The sequence below is a fragment of the Eulemur rufifrons genome, chromosome 30 (genome assembly GCF_041146395.1).
Source record: "Eulemur rufifrons isolate Redbay chromosome 30, OSU_ERuf_1, whole genome shotgun sequence".
In the NCBI taxonomy this organism is placed as follows: Eukaryota; Metazoa; Chordata; class Mammalia; order Primates; family Lemuridae; genus Eulemur; species Eulemur rufifrons.
The window spans coordinates 26,278,376-26,304,261 of NC_091012.1; the positions used below are offsets into that span (position 1 = coordinate 26,278,376).

At 39.7% G+C, this 25,886-nt stretch overlaps 1 protein-coding gene across 1 annotated transcript in view; it reads right to left on the bottom strand.

The window, feature by feature from the left end:
- The window catches only part of AFF2 (ALF transcription elongation factor 2), a 318,848-nt gene that overhangs the window by 175,428 nt on the left and 117,534 nt on the right, over positions 1-25,886 (bottom strand). Inside the window, exon 4 of the mRNA XM_069464177.1 lies at positions 4,045-4,089. Within this exon, the coding sequence (XP_069320278.1) occupies positions 4,045-4,089 (45 nt within the window). The remainder of the gene's footprint in view (positions 1-4,044; positions 4,090-25,886) is intronic.

A 25,886-nucleotide genomic window follows, 5' to 3' on the forward strand; every position in this document is an offset into this window, starting at 1 on the left:
ATAGATGAATTGTAGCTGCAAAATGTCATCACTGGGGCCAGAGTTGTTATTATTTTTCATTTCTGTTTGCACGCGAGGGTAGCTTGACTCTAAAGAGTAAATGGCATGCTGACAGAAGCAAGTACACAAGCCCGGCTGCACTGCACAGATTGCTGCCTTTAAGTTTCTGATTTGTAAAATTCATAATAAGCAATAATATTATTATTGACAAGGAGCAAAGACATCTGAATTTTTACAGCTCATTTTGTGGGAGAAAGTCAGTTTGGTGGAAAGGTATTGGAGGCTGGTGAATTCTGGTTTGTTGGAAACACTACTTGAAATTATTGTGGCATAATTGAATTTGTACAATTTGAGGAAACAACAGACACTGAAATTAATTATTGGTTGAAGCCATTATAATGTTAATGATATAGTGGACTAGAGCCTGTTCAGTAAGGATGGATTTAGGTAAGCTAGCAGGACGAGAAGAAATGGATAGCATGATGGTTGTCAGAGACTTGAGGACCTGTGATCTGGGCAAATTACTCCACCTTTCTGAGTTTCACTCTTTCCGAGTCTATGGAGTATGACTAATAATAGAATCCTTGAGGATGGTTGTGAAGATTCAAATACATATGTGCTTAAGGACTGTGCCTGGTATGTAGTAAACAGCACACTACTGTTATTATTTCTTTTATTATTAGCAGTAGTGAATTTGATATTGTTATTTTTATTATTTGAAGTGATATTTGAAAATATTAAAGAATGGCAAAAAGGAAGACAATCCCTAAGACCTGCTCAAATTATGTTGGTTTGCTGGTATTCTTAAAGTTGCTAGAAATAAGTCAGCCACTGTGTGAAGCAATTTTTTTAAATCCAGAGACTGTCACTATATGCTTGTGATAGGGTGGTTGACCATTGGCTGAGTATAGAGCAAAGATCACTAGATTTAGAAAATGACAACCAGGTTCTATTTTCCTTCTGCCATATACTAGCCCCACCCTTGGTTGCAGGTCATTTAATTTCTCTGGACCTCGATTTCCTGAAATAATAAGAGACTACCTTACTTTCTGTGATCAAAATAAGATAATGAGGTTCACATGCTTTGAAAAGCAGCCACCTGCTATAGGAAAATAAGGTTGTCATATCAGGTCGAGTTAGCTTGTTGTAATGTGATTGCACCTGCAAGGATATGAAGGCAAGAGGGAAAGTGCTAGAAAACCAGACAAGGTGGGCTCCAGCACATTACGAGAACCAGTAGGGCAAAGAAAGAGAAATGGATGCACTGGTCTGGAGGGGAGCTGAGCCCATTTTCAGACAAATGGTGAGAGGAGCTTTCAAAGGAAGCCAACTGGTTTGAATTTGGACAGCATTTTGAAATAGGGGGCCAAACTAAAACACATGAGGCAAAACTATTTCCATTGCCTGGAGGACTGAGAGGCTGAGAGTGGGGAGAGGCTGGTTTTGTTGCACTCGGTTAATAAAAGAAGTCTGTGCCAGTGTGGGATGAAGTGGGTTTGCAAGTGTTTGCTTGCCAGGCTGTGGAGGGGAAAAAGGGGGATGAGAGAGGTGGGAAAGTTGGTAGAGCAAACAAGCTCAGATTTTCATGTTGCAGATATAAACAACATGTACAGTTTAAAGATTCTTACACTGGAGGTGGGCAGTAAGATGGAGGGGGGAATAATTAGCGTCTGCTTCTTAGATAAACAGACTGAAAAGCAATATAGCTAGGAAATGAGGGAATCTCATGAGAAACTGGATGCAGCTTCTCCTGCTCCTGGGCTGGTGCGCAGAGTGCCCCTCAGTGAGGAGATGACTTTGCGGTAGCCTCTGCTTAGTTTGAAAAGCACTGAGGGCATCAGGGAGAGGTAAAGAGAAAGAAAAAAGGTACTTTCCCCTAAGAAGGAGGCTGATGGGGAGCAAGGCAACAAACAGACTTACTGCCTTGCCTTGCCTCCAAGGTCCTTAAACCAACAGGAATGTGAACATATGGTTACCAAAAAAAAAAAAAAAAATGTCCAGCAAGCACACTCCATTGTGACATGCAATGTCATCTATAAAAATTTAAGAATTAGTCATAAAATTAAGGACATAAACTTCAGAATGCTTATTTTTATTCTAAGCATGGGGAATGAAACGTTTTATTCTTCAATAAAGGAAAGTCCACTCATTAACGCTGTAGAAAAAAAAAAGAATTCTATACAATCTATAGCCCTTCGAAGAAAAAAAAAAAAAAAAAAAAGACGTTTCCCTAGGTTCTCTTTCAAGAATAACAGAAGGACTTTTGTTACTTTCTCAAAGGGTGCTATCTTTTATGAGCTTATTAAGGCAACATGCTCCTTTTCTTTCCATGTTTAAGTGAAATTCTGTTGTTTCTCTAAGTGGCCCCTCCAGCAGACTGGAGTCGCCAGCCTCTGACAGGTGTTCACCCCAGTCCCCTTATTTAGTCACTGTGTGAACCACCTAGGCACTAGGGCCAGGCTGCTCTTAAGTAGAGGATTTCAATTGTGACAAATTAGATGGTGATTTTGAGATGGGTCCTGTATTCCTTTGGGAGTTAAGAAAAAGACCACAGACTTCATTTCTATTTGTGACTCAGGGGAGAAAGAGAGGAAAAACAAAGTTACTGTCTAGAGTAGAGTAAGACATTTCTTTCAATGTTACTTTCCTTTAAAGAAGGCAGCCAACAAGCAAGCAAGGATTGAATGTATTTTCCCTGTGTCCACCCAATGGGATGGAGCCCAGTGTTTGAAGCAGCCCAGCGTTTGAAGCGGCTGGGTTCCCAGGGTGCATCATGTTTGTGAATCCCTTAACAGCTGCCTTGCTTCCACCCGGGCCTTTGGCCCCAGAGACAGATGACTGAGAGGTTGCTGGGCTCTTATCTTACAAAAGTAGGCAGCATAGCCCTAATCCATGCAGTTTCCTGTCTGATCACATAATATGACTCATCTCTTTAATAGTCAATAACAATGTTCTTGGGCTAAAACAGGTGCACAAATATGCACAACAGGTGAAGTCCGGTGGCAGGCTAACTCAATGGTAAACAGCTTTCTGCTCTTTACTATTCCTTTGGCTACATTATCATAAGATTTGCTTCAAAAACTGGGCTGCTGAGAAGGTACCTACCAGGGGAGGGGGCCCAGGAGGAAGTTGGGGTGACTTGGCAAGTAAGGGAGGTGGATGCAGAATTTTAATTGGCACAGAGATTGTTTTCTTTTCCAGACAAAAAGCCTGGGAAAGGCTACATCAATCATCATTTATCATAATAGCCAGCATTTACATACCACTTGGCAGCTTATAAGGGAGTTAGGGCAGGTATTATTGTCCTCTTTTACAGACAAGGAAGGGAGATTCAGAAAGATGAAGTCATCTTTCCAGAGTCACACAAGTGACAAATGGTAGAGCTGGGACAGGAACTCATTCCCATGGCTCCTATGCTTGAGATACCATATTGCCTTATGATGCCAGTAGCCAGAGATAGTAGGCAGACACATTTTTCTGGCTTGGTTTTGTTTCTCCTTTTGGTTTGTTTACTTCGGGAGAGGTTATAGCCGCCTTTTCAACTCAGTTCTGCCTCACATGCCATTCCCACATATTTATTCACTCACATAAGCAACACTTCCCACAATAGGCCATCATTTCCAAGTCTCTCCTCCCCTCCACCTTCCACCTCTCATCCCCTCATTATAGGCCACGATCTCCATAACCATGTCCCATGGACAATGTTAGTGGGAGGCAGCAGTGAGTCTGAGTTGAGATCACAGAAAGCTGAAAGGCAAAGATTTTTGGATGGTGCTTGAACAGGGAAAGTCTCCTAAAGAAGCTACTGAGTCTCCGTGTAAGAAGGATGGCGATGTGGGGCGGAACCTTAGTGATACTAAAAGACTAGCTCGATTAGAGGATGGAGAGAGGACAGGTAAAAAATGAGACAGCTGGGATAAGCAGAAGGATAAGGAGATTCCCCGTCATGATAGTCCTTGAAACAGAATAGTAATTACTTTAAATAGCTTAAGCAGTTAGATTGTTTCATTATTAAAAGGCACAGAAATAAAGGTTTCAACTCACCCGTAAGATTTCCTCAACACAGCTTGGGTCACTTGGAAGGCTCACCTAAAACAAAATAAACAGAAAAAATAATTAAACACAATCTAGTTATTCTCAGAGAAGCTTATTGTGTAATAGTTTACTCTGTAGGACAAATTGTAAAGAAAGAAAATTGAGCTGCTGATTTTTTTTCCCCTATTAAAGACAAAGCAGTTAAGTATCTGCAAATGACTAATATTGTTTTACTTTAATGAAGCAATGAGACCACAGTGAAAGGTGCAGAAAGTGACTCCATGTTCTGTCACTGATTTGCCTTGAGACACTGAGTCATTGCCCCTTCCTCTGGGCTTCTCTTTGCTCATCTATACAAAGTGGGAGCTTGACCTTGTGATCTTTAAAGCTTCTTCAAACCTCTGACATAGTTCAGTATCTTTGTCATTTAAAAGATAAGGCCTATATAAAACACTTCTGTGATTAAATTGAGCTCTTTTTGAAGTTGGGGGTCCAACCAGATGCCTACGATTCTTATCCAAAACACTAAGGGTAGACACCCATGTAAATTGCATGCTTGCCTTGGTACTTAGAGAGAATCTCAGAAATACACTGAGTGAATCCCATGAGCCATCTTTCCCAGTGTGACACCTTCTGAATCAGTCACTACTCAGACCACTGGCAGAAACGTGCTGAGGACTTACTCCATGTCAGGCACACAGATCTATCCCCCAGGGGCTCCAGAATCAATGAAAACAAGAAGATAAATACCAAAATAAGACATCAGCCTCAAGGCAGTGCATGATGCGGAACTTGGGAGTGGGACAACTATCTAGAGAAATGTCTGAGGATCACCACATCACCTGTGCAGGTTATGGGCATCCCTCAAACACCTTCGGTCTCTCCAGGGTTGCAATGTGATCAATTCTTCTTCCCCCCTGTTCTGGTGAGGAGAACAGCGGGTCTCTTTCATTCACTGCCTTGGGAGAAAAAAGGCCAGTTCTGTAAAGAGAGCACTGCCACAGCATCTACACATCCCAGGCCTCTTGCAAGGGCAATTAGTTACTCTCTGATAGACTGCAGTGTGAGCTCAACTACATTTGTGGAAATGGGGTATAGATTATGGCACAAGATTTCCTCAACTTTAAAAAATACACGTTAAAAAATATAGCAAATCTTCAATCAGCATTAAAGTCACTACTGTACATTCATTAATTTCAACCAGTATTTATGGAATACCTTCTATAGGTAAGAGTCCCTGCTCCAAGGAGCATAAAATCCCAAGTAGGGGAAGTAGGCTGAGACCAAGTTCTGGCCATCCTGGGGTGCCCAGTACAGTCCCAGTTTACACTTGTTGTCCTGGGGTAACCATTGATAGTATTTCCTTTCACCCTCAAAAATGTCCCAGTTTGGATGACAAATTATACAGTCACCCATCCAATAACAATAATACTCTAATAGTAGGTAGAATAAACAGTAGAAGAAAAGGCTGAAAAAGGTGGCTGAGCATACATTGTAAAAAACCTGAAATACAGATTTCACCCACAGGTGATTTGGCCTGGCACGGTTCATTCATTTATTCAGTCAACAATTTTTTTGAGTGCCACCAGGCTGGTGCTAGGCAGAGGTACAATGGGTAGCAAAAGGAGACACAGTTTCCTTCCTTATGGTGTTTGCTGGGTTGATGGGAAGGCGGATGTGAAGAATCACACAGTAAAAGCATAACTATAAACTATGATGAGTGCTATAAAGGAGACCATGCCATGGACACTAGTTCTGCAAAATAAAAGGTTCTGTGTCCAAATAAGCATGGGGAATGCTGCAGTCCACATCCCCCTCTTGGAGATCCAGGATGAAAATCAAAAGCTGTGAGACATCTGTCTAATTATTTTACTGCAGCATGTCCCCAGCTTCCTTGACCCTTGAATTCTTGGCTTTTTAGTTTTAGTTAGTTTTTGGTTTTATTTTTCAATTAACAACTATTACTATTCCATACAATGGCTGTTTGCAGAACATACACTGGGAGATGCTGGTCTAACATGTTCCATGATTATAGAACTTAACTGGTAATTCTTAACTGCAAATAAACTCTCATTCCATTGCTCAATGCTCCAGCAACTGTATTTTCCAAGACAATTCTTGAACTAACAAAAACCTTCCCCAAATACAAAGGTCAAAAAGATTGTAACAAAGGCTTAAATCTTCAATATGACTGTTGCACTGTATTAGTGTGGGCTGCCTAACCTAAAAACGCCTGGCCTAGTCTCATGAAAAGGTCTTTGTTCTCCTTTTTCCACACACACACATCAACATTAATTTTTAAATTAAAGAGAAAAAATTATCAGCGATATGCAGACACTTGCCTATGAGTCAAAGAGCTGACCTATCATTTGGGAACAGGACTTAATAACTTTACTCCTCTGAGTTCCAGTTTCCTCAACTGGAAAATAATAATAATAATGATAATAATACTCATCCCTTTTAAACCACAGGGTTTCTGTGAGCATCAAATGAAATAAGTGCTGTGAATGCACTTTGTAACCCGTAAAGCCCCACACAATGAGTCAGGTTATTACCCTTGTCCTGTTGTTCTCCTTCTATTATTAAGTTCAGTCTTCTTGTCTTTTCAAACTAAGATCTGACTCACTCTTGCCAACTGCAAATATCATCTCTACACCTGGAATTATAAATATCCACTTCTTTATGGGAGGAAACGCTGTCAAAATAGAAAGAGTTGTGGACTCTGGGGCTTTACAGCAAATCTAATAATGACTATTGGGGTCAGTAGCACTCAGAACTGAGAAGAATTCTACAGACAAGAGCAGTCAAATAAATATGTATCCACACTCAGTGTTCAGATATTTTTCTTTTTTAGAAAATACTGGAATCTGGCATTCTCATGAAGTCACTAGTTCCACGAATCCATCTAGCCCAGCCCCACAGCTGCTTTCCCAGAAAGACAACTACATTTGAGCTGCAAGTGCTTTTTAATTAACCAGCAAACATTTCCTACGTGCCTAGAACAGTGCAAGGCATGAGGGGTTGGGAATACAAATCGCTAGGAGACTCAGTCTCTTTCTCTCAGAGTTAAATGTCTAGATGGGGCAGGAAAACAAACAATTAGAGACCCACTGGGACATACATTGTAAGGTAGTCCTAACAAGGGTAATAGGATCGTATTCATTTCCCCGCTGTCTGCCTATTCATCAGTTCTCCCATTTATTTCTTTAGACAACAAATCCTGATTGAGCTCACACTGTGCTCAGGATGGTGCCAAGGGGGAGGATTTAAAGGCACTAAAGACATCATTTCTGCCTACAAGACGCCACACAAATTGGGGGAACAACATTTACAGGGGGAAAACAGACAATACCAAACGGGAGGTCTGATTTAGGCGCCAGGGAAAGGGTACCTACCGGGTTCATGGACAGAGCCATGTCTGATAGAAGCTCCCAGCCGCTGAGGTCCCCACTGTAGTCCTCACTCCATATGGGAGTGAGAGGCCAAGGATTCGACATGGCTGAGAAGTGGTGGGGCCACCTGAGGCCACTTCAGTTTCTGTGCCCCCTGCAGAGCCACGCCAGGGTCACTCTGCACACTGGAAGAAAGCTGCACTAAGGCTGGGGCTCTGCCCCGAATTCTGTCCGAATTCTGTCCTCTTGCACTCTCTTTCTCTCACACACAGACCCCCACGCCTCTCTCGTAGTAATTCTGGAGGAGTCACTCGGACAGGTGTGAAAGAAAAACTAAGGAAGAGAACTAGTGGTGGCACTGGGATTAGAACTGCTACCCGTCAAGTTGCCAAACTGCTGCTTAATTCCGGAGCCACCTTCTCCTCTCTTTAAATCCACTCTTGAGTATTCAGATAGTCCACAAAGCACAAGTTAGCCACTCAGAGCTGCAGCGTCCTTTGGCGCTCCCCCTCTCCGCCCCCTCCTCCTGGAGCAGAAAGCAAGCTGCACAACTACACAGGGAAGGCTGTGCTCTCACTCCTGGCCCCAGACGACCCTCTTGTGCTGGGCACGGACGTGGTCCTCTGAGGGCCAGGGAAGGGAGGCGCACATCAGGCAGGTGGTGAGTTGACTGAGAGCCCTTACAAGTGCCTACCCTCTCTGCATCTGACAGTGCAGGCTGCCAGCTCCTGTAGCCACAGAGACCACGCACAGATCATCTGCCTGGTGATAAATACATATCTTATGACATAATCGGGGTACCTTTAAATCATCAAATATTCAATTAACTGCAGCAACAATAAATGAATTACATAGGATGTTTTAATCATTCTGAAATTAATCAGTTTGGAGCATACTTCTTGGCGATTAGGGTAATATAAGATATCAAAAATACCCTGATTGTGGCATTGAGAGGCATAAGCAGCAGCTAACACTAATAGAAAACATGGAGATTAATGTAAAACATTAAAAGAATAATGATCACTACATGGTTAACCTAGAGAAGCTCAATGCATGCCACTGAGTACATTATTTTTTAAGGGATTGTGAGGGAAGAGAGGTCACTTTTTTTTTGTTTCTAAAATCATCCTGAGGTTGTCCCATAGTACCTAGAAGTCAGAGTCCACTAGTCTAGGCATATTCCACCTTGACAAAGACTTCTCAAAGTAAAACTTAAAAATAGCAAGTTTAATTGCAAATTAAATAACTGGGCCCAGTTAACCAATATACACAAATGACACCAATGGCAGCTTCCAAATTAATTCAGTTTGTATTTTCATTAACAAATTGCCACATTTATCCCCACAATTGATTTATGAGACACAGAGCTCACTTCACACAGAATTACTAATAAAATCAAAGCTCAGGTTATGGTATTTACTACCAAATGAGTTTTTAGTCTTTTTAAAATTTTTAATCCCCATCATTGGCCATTTGTAAAAACAGGGGATAGCAGCTTCTGAAGTTCTTATTTGCATGTGTTTTGAAATCCCTTATCTCCCCACCAAGGGAGTCCCAGTTTTCCAAAATGAATTTGGAAAACTACATGCTCAGTTCACACTGGGATCTGTCTGTCTCTTGCTTCCTGCCTTGCCTTAACCTGTCCCTATTCTAGTTTGTATTCATGAGTCTATGATTAAATGAGAACAGTTAATATTACATTAGCTGTAGACAGAAGTCCTTAGGTAATATAACTTTAATCAAAACAAAAACGATTTCACAACAGCCATGGTACAGCTCATCTTCCAATTTCATTTTAATACAACAAAAGTCCTGGGTGTCCAAAGAGTTGGTGTTTACTTGAAAATACTATTTCTGGCCAATTATTAAGGAAGTCACCTAGTCAACATAATTCATATAAAATAAGCTAAAATGCACCATTCCCTTTAAGAAAGAAAAGAACAAAAAGTAGAGCATGTAGATCAAAGGAGTTTAACACAAGCCATTCTAAGCATAGCATGGGAAATGATCCTTTGTCTAGCGTCACACATGAACATAAAACTAAAAATGAAGAGGTAGTAATGAACTGTTATTTATTTGAGCAAATAAATGAGATAATTTAGTATATTTTCTAGGGGCTCCAAGGGGCAGTGAAAAGAGCATGGTCTTTGAAGCTTGAAAGACTTGGATTTAAATCCAAGCTCTGAGACCTAACTTGCTTTGTGACTTTGGGTCAGCCACTTAGACTTTTCTGAGTCTCTGTTTCCCTATCTATGTAACAGAAATTTAAAAAAACATCCACTTCTAGTATTTTTGTGAGGTTGAAATGAAGTGAGGTATATAACAGCATCTTAGCCTAGTAATGGGTGCATGTTAAGTCCCCATCAGCACCTTCAATTCTAAGTTCCCTCAAAGGCCCTTGGAAATACATTGGAACCTTGAGCCTTGGGACCACTGAGGAGATAGTTTCATCACCTTGCAAACTAGCACTCATGACATCTTATGAATGTTGCTAATTACTAAATCCTGTTCAGGGGCACATTGTATAAGAGTCTCAGACTGCTGCTCCATCTGCTGGCTCTTACTAAAGGTGACAAAGAAGGCTGGAGTTGGGACTTGAGGGGTTATGACAACAGAGAGGAGGGGAGCCGGGGTGGGGGAGGGGGAGGTGACATGCTTCATTGTGAGGACATCTCTTCACTGATTACATTAGGTGAGGGTGACAACAGAATGCATACGCCGAAAGGCCCATCATCAGCTGAGAGTACCTAATGGAAGATGAAATTTCAAGTGAAGAGTCCTTAATTCAGTGGGTTCTGAATAGCCATTAGCTCACTGTTCATTTATTTGGTCTAATAACTAATTTCTATAGAAAAGTGAGCTATAAATGTGGGAGGGGGTTAAGAGTATATTACAGTCTTAAAGTAAAACAGGATACACATCTAGAAATATTACTCTACAAACCAAGACTCTATCTGGAAGTGCGTTGCTGCCTGCCCCCCGAGGATGCCCTGCCTCGGGTCACCTGGGCTGGGCAGTGAGGTCATTCTGCTCATACTCATGCTCCAGCTGTGCAGTCTCTTCTGGCCAGGTTCCCAGGGCCAGATCTCCTATTTACATATTCTTCAGGCTTCTCATCTAGATTCTTTCACTCTGGGCTCAGACTCGAGCTGTGTCCTCCAACTTCTGTTTGTTGGCCTCCCAGCCTCTGATCCCACTTGCTTGCCCCTTTCCTGCCTATGCTCTTCTTGACCTTGTGTCTGCTCGTGGTGCCAGCCTTACAACCCACACCCTCTCTGGCCATGGTCCATTCTTTTGAAATTACGAGGTAGGCAACCAACTCCCCAGAGCCCACAAGATACCCACTTCTGTCCTGAGTCCTAGCACTGCAACCAAGCACCATTTAGGATTAAAATCTAGATTCCACTAAATCCCTGATTACTGCACTTCCATTAATGTTAATGGCTGTCTTGTGTGTAGGCTCATAATCTCTCCTAGAAAAAGAGACTGCAAAACTAGAGATGTATGTACAAACTGAAGTGAACCAATTATGATCTGAATATATGAAAAAGATATATCAGGAAGCAAGTTTGCCTTTGAATTCTGTCAATTAAAAAGTAAATGTTAGAGTTTTAGGAGTTGTCATAAGCTCCTGACCTCTCTAATGATCACAGAAAACTCTCATAGTATAAAGCAATCAAACAACTACAAAGCAGTGATCTCAGTTTCAGATAAGGTATCTCATAAGGCGGTGAAAAGAACCTGACAGTCTGGAAACAGTAGTTCCCTGTCCAAGCTCTACCACTAATTAGCTGTGTGATTTGGGACAGTTCACTTCCTTACGCTCCAGCCTCCAGCCTACACAGCCTATACAGTGAAGGCATGGGAATATATTACAAGTCCCCCGTGTTTTGTATTTCACATAACAGTACAAAAATAATAGGGGATGCATATAATATTACCAATTTTGTGTTTTGTCAATAAAAGACATTTCAAAACAAAATCAACTACTATCACTGTTATTCTGTAAAAGAAAGAATATTATAACATCCAAGAGGTAAGAAGGGCATAATCTCAGAATAAAGGACAGTTTTTAGAAAATATAGGACAGTTAACAAACTTGTGGTAAACATCTAACATGTATGCATGTCCAGGTACAAACACACACACACACACACAGACACACACATACACACACACACACCATTGTTCTTATATTTCCTATTTTGCTACAGAACAACACCTTCACCTTGGGCTGGTCACCAGCTGAGATCATCTTTCAGGTATCTTTTGGATTCTATGATTTTATTTGCCCTCTATTTTATTCTATCCCATGTTATATATTTTGCTGTATGTAGTAGTCTGCTTTTAATGTTCAGTTCTCTATCTCTGCGGTCCCCAGCCCCTGGGCCACAGCCCAGTACCAGTCTGCAGCCTGTTAGGAACTGGGCCGTGCATCACTGCCTGAGCTCCACACCCCCTATCTCCATCCATGGAAAAATTGTCTTCCATGAAACCAGTCCCTGGTGCCAAAAAGGTTGGGGACTGCAGCTCTACCTCCTATGCATGGATTATTTTCAATGTGAATTATTGATGCTAATTGTCAAATCTCAGGTACACTCCCTCTTCCCCTGCCTGTGGTTTTTAAATGTATGATAAATACAAACTAATTTTTGTACTAACCAGTACAAACATACTTATGAAGCCAAACTTTATGTAACAAGTCATTTATGACATGTAGTATATATGTACTATAGACCTCATCTATAAAATAGAATCATCCTAAAATAAAACTCAACCAAAAGACCATTTATACTCCCTTTTGCTAGGAGGCCACATTCCACATAACAAGGCATATTATCTATCACATGTCACGCATCCCAAAGTCAAACATGAATTCTTCAGAGTGGCTACAAACGCAGGAGGAAAATTAGGCAAGCATGGGGTCCTAGAAGCCTAGAAAAAAAATTGCTTCAAGGAGAAAGTGGCCATTAATTAAGATACAGATGTAGAATTGGCCATTGGCTTTGGCAATATCTAGGTCATTGGCAACCTTGGTCAGAGCTGGTTGTGTTTTGAGGACATAGTGGGAAGGACAGAATTGGAGAGAGTGAATAAACAATTCCTACTGTCAAAGGCAGTAGAGAAATGGGATGAGGGGAAATGGTGGTGTGAGGTCCAGGTTTTTGTTTGGTTTTGTTTCTTAAAAGGGATGATATTAAGGCATATTTATGTACTGATGAGCAGAACTCAGTGGAGAGGGGAAAAGTGTTGCAGAACAGAAAGTGGATGATTGTAAAGCAAAGTCCTTGAGAAGGAGAGAGTGAATCAGGATGCAGCTGGAGAGGCTGGCCTGAAATAGGGGTACAAACACTTGTGGATACTTTTTCCATTTTAAGAGGAAGGGAGGCAAAATAACTAGGTACATAAGCAGTTGGGTTAGAGGCATGAAAGATGAGATGGTGCTTGTCTTATTGTATGTATTTTTCTATATGAAGTATGTGGCAAGGTCATCAGCTGAAGAGTGGGGTGTAGTTATCTGAAATGGGAGGAGAAAGTAAAGGTAGCAATAACTGTCTTGGAGAACAAGAACATGGAACCGTGGATTTGCTAGGGAAGTAGAACAGAACAATCTGTCAATGTTGAAGGCAGTGTGAAAAAGAGTGACAGTCTGAAACATAGATGGAGGTTCTGTATATACCCAGGGTATAGAGATAAAGGAAGAAGGAAGCAGGGCTAAAGAAGGGAGTTGAGGGCAAAGTAGCTCTCATGACTTAGATGCAGGTGATACTCTGCTCCTCGCTATTAGCCTCTGTGCTTTGCAACACTGATTAATTAACCACAGTTCATAGTTCTCTAACTGGTCTAATCTATGAGAGGCTTCATTCTGAATGGAATAAGCAGAGAGCCCAGGAGTAAAGTAATGACTTTCTGCGACCCCACCCTGGGTGACTCCTATAATAGTATCCAGAAGGCTGGATGGAATAAAGGACAGGGCCAAATATGGTACCAAGGCTTGAGAATCTCCTCTGGGGCTAACTGAATTCAACTCTGTTTCTAGGGGAGCACAGACAACTCTATTAACCCTATCCTTCCGAGAGAGATCATTCCTATACAACATTGGAAGGAGTTTCTTAAGTGTTAAGCAAGCATTTTACACATTTAATATGTGATTGTTACCACAAAACATTTTAAAAGATAATTATCTTTTATAATGTGTAGTATTGATAGGGTTTTCAAAGCATTTATGGTATTTAAAGATAGAAGGACTTCTTCGTTGGAAAAAAAAAAAAAACCACAACAAAGTAGAAATGCAGGTTTTCCTGGTAGCTTCTCAAGACATTACCATAGACATATTATGGGGTCTTAAATTAAGTGCTATAACCCCACTTACAAAAGGAGCTTTTAAATATGTATCATTGGCTCTTATTTTTTGAGAAGAAAGATCTTTCCTTGACATTCACAATCCCTCACCCTAAAGAAACTACTACAGTCTCCTTCTAAACACATAGGTAATGATTTAAATGTCTGTTTTAAAATGAGAAACCCAGATTTCAGTTTGATTTTCTCTGAGCTAAATTTCCCTTAAAGCAATGTAAATGGAATAGACTTTATAAATTGTCCCCACACATGCCCTCAATAAAAATGTGACAACAGAATACAGTTGATAGAAAGTGGCTCCACTTTCAAACTAACCTCTAACGAACTTGGCGCCTTATTGACTCTCTAAACCCTGCACTTAGGATTGTCTTAATTGCCAGCGGATGACACTGTGATTCCACAGGAACAGCGTTACAATTGCTCTTCTTTGACAGTGATGCTCCCAAAGAACAAGCCGTGTGCATGGGAACTGAATCCTCACTGGCTCCCCTATTATTTATAACTCTAATTAAAACACTTTTATCTATTAATGCCAAGTGACACTGCTAAATATATTCAGAGAAGTTCACATTTTTTCTATACTTCTGAAATCTCTTAGATCTGTGCCCACTTACATGTGGTTTAACTGCTCACTAAAATGAAATGATAGCTAAGAATAACTCACTTTCATGAGATTTATAAATCTCATTAATTAATTCTACATCTCCAATGGTGTAGAGACCAAACTCAAATGCAAGATCTAATTAAAGAGAAGTAAAAAAAAAATGTTAAGAAACAACACTGAGATTGAAACACAGAAGTAACTGTTTAGCCTCAAATTAATGAGGCGCTATGCTAAGCAAGCATGTCCATTAATCCCTAATGAGGATTTTAAACACATTAAAACTTTCTAATACAAAATGTTTGCCTTTCTTTTATCCAATAACAAATAAGCCAATAATTTTCTGGCTCTAAATGACACTATTAACTGTCACGGCATGTTTTATTTGACAAACCCTCCATTCAAATACTGTAAAACCAATTAATTTGCCCGCTGTGAAATGTGTTTCTTGATAGCTTTTATGTGATTTTTTTTCCTCTCAAAGAAATGTAAATACGAGGTGAATGTAGGTACCTGATTTTGCTTTAAAAATATGCCATAATAGCTGTAGGTTGTATGCTCAGTTTGCATTTCAAGTGAATTGAAAGACAATCTCCATTTTGATATCATCAATCTCAGATTGGTCTCCTGATAAGTACACTATGTCAGAGGAATAGTTTGATTATTATGAAGATGGTCGCATATTTGAGAAGGGAGAGTAGGCAAAATTATCACTTCGTTCATTTATAAATAATGATTTTCAACCCTGGCTCTTTATCCTTCTTGCTTTGTTAAGCAATTTGGCTTTGTTACCTACCTCTGGGTACATCCAGCCTCCCCAAAAGTACACCTACATGTGTGTCCTGGAAATCGCTCTCTAAAACTGGAGTTTATTCCTGACACTTTTATTTGAAAAGACTACAATTTGTTATACTTTTTTGTTGGCAGAAAAATCAATAAAACAAACACAAGAAGTTCCTGTTTCTTAAACTCCCCCGGGGCTTTACTTAGTATCTCCAGTTAGCTAGAGAGATGGCCCCAAGGCCCCATCTGTCCAGCATTTATGGGACACTTTGAAACTCCTGGCTCATGGAAAGGCATGGCACTTTTCCAGAAAATCACTCTGCAAAACACAGACCCTTGACACAGTGTGTGTCATAAAGAAAGGGTCTGTGCCATTAAGTGTGGGCCTGCTCTGTGGAGCGTCTCAAGCACATTGCATTATACACTGAAGACCAAAGAAAAAGTGATGCATGGTGTACTATGGTTTATGAAGTCTAACAGTTTATGCCAATTAACAGGGACAGCATATGCACAGCACCAATGATCCTAGCTTGCCTCATGTCCATAGGAAAAAAAGGTATTGATTATCTCTGAGTTGTGAAAGTATGCAAAATAAACAGACACCTGGCAGGTGTTTATAAATCCAGGTAAAAGCACAACAGATTACTGAGAAAGCAAACTCTTAATGAAATAACTGAACTTACTCTTGACCAGAATCAACGTGTTTAAGTACTTTCAAAATTGGGGTTTGGAAAATTTGTTCATGTTAAAGAAGTAATCCCAAATGAAAAACGTACACTTCATCCCCACTATGCACAATGCACTGAGCTAAGCATTATGGGAAAGTCAGTAGATGATAAACAGTGGATGTCCACAGGAGTCTATGGTTTGAATGTTTGTCCTTTCAAAAACTTATGTGGAAATTTAATTGCAATTGTAACAGTATTAAGAGATGGGGCCTTTAAGAGGTGATTAGGCCACATAAGCTCTGCCCTCATGAATGAATTAATGCCACTATCACAGGAGTGTGTTCCTAATAAAAAGACAACTTTGGTCCCCTTTTGCCTCTCTGACTCTTGCTCTTTCCCCTCACCTCTTCTCTTTATCCTTCCTCCAAAAGATGCCTTCTGCCATGTTATGACACAGAACGAAGGCCCTCACCAGATGCTGTCACCTTGATATAGGACTTCTCAGCTTCAAAAACTGTGAGCCAATAAATTTCCATTTGTTGTAAATTATACAGTCCCAAGGATTCTGTTATATCAGCACAAAATGAACTAAGATAAGGGGTATATACTGTACATGAGTAAGAAAAGACCTATATATATAAAATGAGTAATAACAGGACAAGTTAGCAAATGTTTTAATCCCTGAATCATGCACATCGTCAGAAAAAGCATGTTTCTTTGAGTGGGTACCAGAAGCAGTTTGCATGACATGATTTACATGGAAGAATATGGGAATGTCCAGAATATCCAGTTATGGGGAGAATAAATTGAAATCAGGACTATCCTAGAAACCTCAGATCATGTGGTGATCCTATTTTAGAAAGTCAGATACATGGCTCTGACAATAACTATAACAGGGAATCGTAGAAGAGAAAACTGTCCATGGATCTGGGGTGCTAAGACAAAGTAAGAGGTATAACATTAACTTTGAATAAGAGAAAAACTTCAGATAGGCAGTGACTATGGCATTTTGAAAAGACAAAACGTAGTTTCCTAAAAGCACCTTAGTTCTGGCACAGTCAAATATAATTGGCTAAGAACAGAAAATGTGATAGATTAATCTGACTAAAGAGTTTTTCTGAGCATGCTGGCCATTAGTATATAATATTCTGCCCCTGTCCTCAGGATTCCTTGAGTGTTTCATGAGATCTTAGTTAACTTTCTTGAACCAACTGTCTTGAAGAAACTCTATTGGTTCATCAATAAACTGTAAGACTTTGGGCAAGCCACTGTTTCCCCAGATGTAAAACAAAGGGCTTGGCCTAGAAAGCAGTCTCCAAGATGACTCCTGTCTGTTAAAAGAAGCCTATCAATCTGTGGTCCAAAGCAGATTAATTTCAAAGCTTCAACTTGTGTTAGCTGATCTCTAATTAGTAGAAGTCTCCAGTCTAAAATTAAAAGCTACATCTTTCACAGGTACAAAGCCTGCATGATCTACAAAAGTAAAAATGTCCAGCCATTCCAGCAAGTATTTTCATAATGAAAACAGACAGGAAACATGCTTTAGAACTTCAGTGGAAGCATTTAAATGTGGATAGTTCAATTTTTAATATCAGGGAGACCACAATGACAATTAGATGTCATTTTAAAAAATAACATGTTGGCCCTGAAGCAAAAGTGCCTCAATCATGAGAGAGCTTCTCATTGAGTAAGAGGTTATTGCTAAATGGTAGTGAAAATATAATCTATACTTGGCTAAGTCAATAAACTTGAAGCTGAAACCTATAGAAATGGCTCTATATGAAAAGATTATTTTGAAAAAAATCCATAATTGTTCCTAAATCTTCTATTTTATTCAAGATTTGGGAATGTACTGAGACCACCAGACATCAAGTGTGCTGGCGACCTTTTCAACTGTCAGACCAGACAGATTTTTATCTTATGCGAATCAACCCAAAGCCTCAAAGGTACAGTGCCAGAGTATGAATCCATTCCACTAGACAGTCATTGAAATTATAATTCAAAGTTCAACTTTCGCATTTTCTACTGCAATACTTTTGGCAGCCCAGGGCAGAAAGTCAAAACCTGGTATCCAATGGAGACCACTTCTAGTGGTTTCTAAATGTTGGCAGCAAGAATTCCTTCTTGTCAAAGATATCAGCAGATGCTGGATTTCATTAATTTATTTTCAATGACTGCTGCTGACTCTTAGGAAGCCTTTCTTTACCTAAGGATGTTGACCTGTTGTAGGACCCCATCAGAAACAGACTGGAAGAGACACTGATATATTAGGAGATTGGGAAAGTCCCTCCAGTGGCCTTCACGGACTCCACAACTTCCATTTATTTTCACTGATGGCACGAGCACAAAAAAAAAAAAAGAAAAAGAAAAAGAAAAAAAAAAAGAAAAAGAAAAAAAAAAGATTTGTGGTGAAGACATGTAGCTGGAATCCATAAAAGCACCCAATTCAAGATAAATAAACTCACCAATACATGCTAAACTATAAAGTGTTATTTGAAGATCCTTAGAATCTGTTTTAAGGTCTTTCTTCATGCAAATGGTTTATTATAAAGAAGAAAGATCTTTTAAATCTAAAATAACATACCAATTTAAATGGTGCAATTAGTAATACTTAGTGTGCGTTTAGTTGGGTATCCAAAAATCTCTGGGCTGAGAGCATTCTGTAAATAAAAATTTATTATGATCACACTAATATTGAAATTATCTAGCCTGGCACTTAAGTATACTTATAAAATACGCTTCATTACCTTCTAAATGTTTTGCCTTTGTTTTACAATTTGTGCCCAAAAGGAAAGCATGACACCTTATCAGGATGCTACAGAGTTTTAGAACAGTATCTAACACCTATTATGTAATGTTAAACTTTCCAATTAGCGTTTCCAAGATTCTCAGTTTCTGTTCTTTACAAATGATGATCTAGCCCCGGGAGAGATCTCCTAAACCCTTAAAATGAAGATATTAACCCTTTAATTCAAAACTCTAAGAACAGTACCCTGAGATCATATGAAAACAAAAGGCAATGAGGGCATTTATATGAGAGTGATATTAAGAATATTTTCTACTATTACTGCTACTAAGACCATTGCTAATACAAATAATTCCTTGGAAGTTTAGAGTCCTTGCCAGGTTACAAAGTCGTTTTACATCCTCTCCATCCTCTATCCAAGTATCACTTTTTGCTCACAACTCCTCTCTGAAGTAGGCAAAGAAAATAGAATGAGTTTCATTGGTTAAGATGAAAAAAAAAAAAAAAACCCTAAGTCTTCAAAAGCTGTGGTCCCCCACCCAGGGCCGCAGACCAGTACTGGTCTGTGGCCTGTTAGGAACCAGGCCACAGAGCTCTGCCCTCCTCCCCCACCCTTATCAGTGGAAAAACTGTCTTCCACGAAACTGGTCCGTGGTGCCAGAAGTGTTAGAAACCACTGTACAAAAGGTTACATGACCTGTCTGAGGTTTTATGGCTGATCAGTGGTGAAGACTAGCACCTGGGTTTTTGGCTACTCAGTCCAGTGTTTCTTCCATTGTTTCATGCTGCTGCTCTTTAACACATTAACTGCCATGTGAGTTGTATTTAACTCATGTTAGTTTTGAGCCCAGGGGGTTGTGAAGCAAAACCCTGCAGTTGGTTCGTGAAAATATTACTTGTTGATGTTCTTATCATTGCAATTAATATTGACAGATTAATTCTAAAATTGTGGATTAAATGAATAGAAGTCAATAAATTTCATTTTTCATTAAATTAGAAAGGATCATTTTGTTTTCAAAGTTTTTATTCTATTTTCATAATAAAACACCGTGGCACCAAGGAAAAATGTTTTTTCTAGTGTGGCAGTCAATGTGTTAAACACAGATTTATTCACAGAGTCCTCACTAGAGCCATAGCAATTCAGAAGCCAAGCTGATGAAGTACAACGAACCCCTCCCCAAGATGGGAGGTTACTTATCTTTGTTATAAGGCAAATAATGGCATCAAAAAGTCCAAACTGACTATCAACATAAAAGGCAAAATGTTTTAGGCCTAAAAAGGGACCTACAGAATGACACACTAAAACTCTGAGAGTGGAAGAAGAGCATCTTGAGGGAATGTAGGTTGGGCAATGATGACCCTGAGTCTGTACATGAAGAGCACATGCTGTTATCACTAACAGGCCAACCCTTTCCTCCAGCCAGGACTCCAAAGTGGCTAAACACTGAGGACTCAGGTTCAGCACTGAGTTCAGTACCTTAATACTCGAGTTCTTGACTCCTTCTTTAGCTTTTGTTTCTTGGTCATTTTACACCTAAATGAAGGAAATTCCTCCAGGTTCACTAGCAGTCCAAAGTGCCCTGAATACTGTCCTCCCACCAACATCCACAGTCAATATTGATTTTAGGAGTTATAAATTTGTGGTTAAATGAGCTCACTGGTGCCATGGCAAGGCCATGACAGAATGAAGGAAGGCACTTGCTCATTCAACATGGCACTCTTCCCCTTTCATTGCTCCTTTCAAGGAATAGAGAAACAGCCAAATGGAGCAGGTTGGGGCAACCCTTCTATCTTTAGAAATTCTGGTTACTTACAGTAAAACAGGCAGTCTGAAAAATGACTGACTCTGGCAGCCAGCCATTATAGGTACAATAGAGGCCTTTGGCCCAAAGTATTAAAGCTCTGACTGAAATCTACTAAATCTGCTGGAGGACGGAGGGGAAGGACCAGGTAATAAATGAAATACCTCTGATAATATATGTGCCATTCTTGACATGCAAAGCTGATGCGCTGGTTCATTCTCAACAGAATACTTTTGAGTTGCTTGTCCAATAATGAATGGACACATTCATCTCATAGATAGGCGCTTGTCAGAGAAAGGGCTCTGGGGAATATACATTCTAACCATTCTACCTTCTGGCTAATTTTAAAGATGAGGACAAATGTAGTGCAGAGAGGTGAAATGATTTGCCCAAGGTCACACAGCCATGTGAGTGGAAGGCCTGGGATTAATCTCAATCCACCTGCTTGAAAAGGCCAGGTTCTTATCATTACATCATGCAACCACTGCTTACATGATTCTCATGACAGGAGACTCATTACTTCATGATTCTATTTCATTCAGTTCAATTCATTTCAATTTAAGCAATTCAAGAAGCTCTAATCAAGTTTCTTCTAGCGGAAGATCTCCTAGATCTTTCTACACAGTCTCCTCTGTATTGAAGAAGCAGGCATGGGGGAAGGGAACAGGCTTGTGTACCACCTTACCCCTGAAAACAGATTCCAAATGTAGTACTTCTTCAAAAAATTTTAAATAGTGGGATGATGTGGTGATTGTTAAGACAGTGACAAAAAGATGTATGAGAAAGCAGTGTGAAAGCAAGAACAGAAGCTATATAAAAGGGAAGCAAAGTATGTGGGCACCTTTTTATGAGCTTGCTCTCCAGTCACCCAGCAGTGGAGGCCCTGCCTTGCCCCACCCACATCAACACCACACCAACAATGACTGGACCATTAGGAAGTTAGCATCCAGCTTTGCCTACAGCCAGGTGTGCTAGGCAAACAGCCAGAGTTCCTCCTTTGAGTCTTTGGCTATAGAGCACAGTGAGGTTAACTTCTGTGCAAGAGGTCATGGCCATGTTCAGTCTAAACAACTGAGCCAATCAATGCAAGGTAATGAAGTAATATAATGCTAGCAAATGGGAAGTATAGAGAAGAAAAAGTTGGATGAATAAACTTATTTTTGAAATCATGATTTAAGTGCAGAAAATAACAGTATGTATTAATTTCTGGGGAGACATGCACTTTAGCAGCGGCAAACACCCTACTCCTGTAAAGGATCCATCCATGCCTCCTTTCTAATGGTGCCTATGAGTTGTACTTTTGAAAGTTTAGGTGATTTCCTATCTCCTTTCTTTCCACTCCTTGTCTAATTTCACTAATGCAGCCATAACATCCAGCCCTTAATGGAAAGGTCACACCAAAGAGAAAATTATCACCTTCAATGGGGCTCCCTAATTAGGTGTTGTGGTATATCCCTTCAGTCAAACCATAGCTTAACAGTGAGTGATCTGCAGGCCTAGTCCATCTAGACTAGAATGGGCACTTGATCACAGCTGCCCCCAAGGCACACTGCATTCTATATAAAAACCCTCTCTGCAATGGCATTTTACATAATTGATTTCACAACTGAATGCTTAACAGCATACTGAGTTAAAGGTAAGGTACAAAAATGAAGACCACTTGTGTCAATGAAGCTTTGTTGTTATGGCTTTTGTGTTAAAATAATAATACAAATGGCTATTTATATGAGACATGTTTCTTGAGCACTTAGGTGTGACAGGCCCCTCTTTATCTTACTTACTCTCCATGACAACTCTAAGAAATAGGCATTATTATCCCCATTTTATAGATGATGAAAATGAGGTTCATAGAGGTTCAGTAATTTGCCCAAGGTCACACAGTTAGTATGTGATAAAGCCAAGATACAAAACCACATGTATATGACTTCAAACCCATGTTCTTAACCATTGTATGAGAATATTGGCTTCAAGTCAAATTATCAAATAATAGTTTATATTTTATGCATATTTAAATATAATAGCCACTATTAAAGTACTAGTGTTGAATTATTATTTTTATTTTGTGAAACTCCTTTGTTGTACCAATATAGCATTATGTAATGAACATGAAAACAGAAGCTGCAGTTTAATGAGCCCAATTTGTCCACTGTTCTGATGAGCATAAAGTTATATATACCTAGCTGTGTAGGATAAACAAAATATGACGATTATTTCCTTGCATTCATAAACACTATGGCCAGTAAAATCCCTTCAAATTAATTGATACAAAAAATGCAATGTGGAGCTAAATGGACCATTTTGTAAAATCTCAAAAAGAAACTGATTAAAACAGCCATGAGAGGATTTGGTGCCATTTTTCTTTGTGAACAAGAAATTAAATCAAACTAGGAGGTAAGATTATGGTGAGGCTGTTGAATAAAGACAAGTAATTCAGGAGTGAAGGATTGAAAAAAGTATTTAATTTATCTGCTATGGATTTATGCATTTGAAACTTCAGTGTTTTTCCCTGCAAATGTGAAATATCTATATGAAAGTATATATAGAATATACAGTAGCCCACAACTAACAATCTAATGGCAAAATGGGTACTCCTTATGGGAATTTCAAAGCCTTATTTTTCAAAGGTTGCATTTCTCACAAGTTCCCTCTAATGGACTCACTACTGGCTGGTTGGTTCTGTTTGGCTGTAATGAGAGAAAATCTGCTCTTTACAGTATTATCACCCAAAGCTTTCAAAAGTGCGCAGACCTTGTAGTCCGGTCCTGTTTGAAATGCTCCTTCAAGCTTGAGCATGTCCAGGCTAACCCTTTGACAACCAAGTCCACTGTCTGGACAATTCAACATATCAACTGACTTATTTTTACAGCTCTCTGTTTTCAGAGGTCTAGGTTGGGCAATGAATAAATCTCATAATGAGTGTGCCTCATTATGGTACAATATACCAACCACAGAGATGGAATTTTAAAAATGTATGGTTTACCATGGGAGGAGAAGGGCGGCCCATGGGGAAGAGCCCTACAGCTGAGGCCGAAGACTCTGGTTCTGCTCCCCTCTCCCTAGATCTCTCTCATGTTCTTCACCTATGTGAAATGGAGAGGCTGGAAGAGTAAATATTTTTGCAGAGCTCCCCAAAATGTAAGACTGTAGCTGGTGATCAAATGAATTGATTATACCAATAATCAAGACTGAGAGTAAGTCATTTTATAATACTCTACAGCTAATGCTTCCTTTCAGGAGGTCATATTACCCTTTAGTCTATAACACTCAGTAAGGGTTGGGCTGTCAGATGTTCTTCATTTATCAAGTCAACTTTTAGTAGACTCAAAATACATCTTATGGACCATCCCTCTCTATTTATTTTGGTAGTTAGGGTCCATTTTTCATCAAGTTTAAGTTACCTAGCTGTGTGTCTTTGGTGAATCACCTCTGTTCTCTGGGCTATAGTCTTCTCACTATGAAATGAAGGGGTCTGATTCTCTCTATGGTTTATTGGTTCTATCTAGCTATCTGGCTCCTTTGTTATATGCATTTATAACTATGATTCTTAAGATCTCAGAGAGTTTTCTGGTAAGTTATTTATCTTTGGCAATAACCAGTATTTCTGTTCAAATTCAGGGTACACAGAATCTATTGGAATGGTGGTATGATCAGCTCGTGGGAAAACATATGGGGGCATAGAAAACTCAATCCACCACTCTTTTACTGTATCAAGCTCCCACTAATTTCCCAGGGTCTAGATAAAGATTGCAGGACTAGATTCTTAATTGGCTGAGATAAGGCATGGAGATATATTTTATAAAATTGGCAGACTACATCTCTCTAGCAGCAAGATGCTCTTTGGATACAAGTGAAAGCAATTTGAAACAAAATAACAATCACTTCGAAAGAAGACAAAGAATAATATTCTTCAGCAGTTCTGGTGGGAAAGACACCATCACGGCTACTAAATCTATAAAGAAATTCATGCCTTCCAGGAGTGTCTTTCTCTGGAACATATTCACATGGGTGTCAGTAACTTAGTTCAGCCTCTTTTGTAAATATGCAGTAAGTTGTATACATGGGCACAATAATCAGGGCAAACATACCCATGCCACACACGCAAAGCTTGCAACCGATGCTCATAAATTGTTTTAATGCATTTTTAAAAAACAGAGTAAACATAACAGCTTAAAACCTGAAACTGATGTAAATCCGTTTTTAAAAATCCAGCTGAGTAACAGGCGAGCTGTTTTCTCTGAGAGGCCCTCCACACGCTACCACCACAGCATTAGCCCTCAGACTGCAGGAGCTGATGGGAGTTACTGAGAGCAGTGCAGCAGCTGAAACAAAGAGGGCCTCATTATCATGCGAAGCACAGCATCCTTCAGATGTGGTGAGAAACATGACTGCATGACAAACTAGTCCTGGGGAAATTTCAAAATATGACCACCCAAGCATAAAGAAGAGGGTGGTGAGAACAGAGGCAGGACAGTGGGAAGGTGGGTCGACTCTGCACACAGAATGTTGGTTTAGGCTCCAAACAGAAATTGCCATGGCCCCCTGACCTGTAATTATGCAAGTTTTATATTAATAGGGACCCACACAGACACAGTTCTTGATACGTGGCTCTGTGGAACTGCTGAAAACAGAAAACTTTAATGGAAGTACAGTGTTCATGCTTCATTTTTATTGCATTAGGTCATTTAGTATTCATTTTTACTCACAATTCTATACTGCTTTAGAAGTATGAAACCAATTGCAGACTGTGGATACTTCTGAAGAAAGAAAAACAATCCCTAAAGTTCCCTGTCTCCTCCAAATGATTTTCCCATGATGTCTAAGCCAGTTAGGATGTGTTGCCAAATATGCTGAAGCTGTGCTTGGTAGGGAGCTATACATCAACTTTTAGATAACACAAATGACAATGTAGTCATCCATTGAGAAGGCTCACATTAGGACCTGGAAGCTGAAAATGAACAAAGTACTCTTAACTAAAATATGGACTTTCTTCTTCCAAAAGATGTGCTACTATATCTTTTGCAGTTGTGGACTGACAAGATAACTGAGATAGAGAGTTTGCAAATTCCTATGCTCAGATCAATACAACTCCATAGCTCTAGAGTCTCTTTATTGATGGCAATCTCTTTCATTGTAGCGATTACAGATTCAACATCTTTTAATCACCTTCAACATGACAACAACACATATCTATATCTCTGTGATTTACAGCAATTGACACAGTGTGAAAAATCAGTGATTATGAGGTTGGCTTTTTGGTGTTACTGATTTTCCCATCTATTTCCAGCAAATAGCAAGTAATGCACATTAAGCCATTGTTGCAATGTTGAGACAAGCAGGCAAAAGGAAATGTGAATTTGATTGTGACACCCCTGTGCTATTGAACTGAAACTATAATGAAAAACAATGTCAGAGGGAACTTTGCATTTTTCTAGTTTCTGAACAAGTGCCTATCTGTCTATAACATATTGTCATTGGAGTTTTTTCTAACAAAATTATATA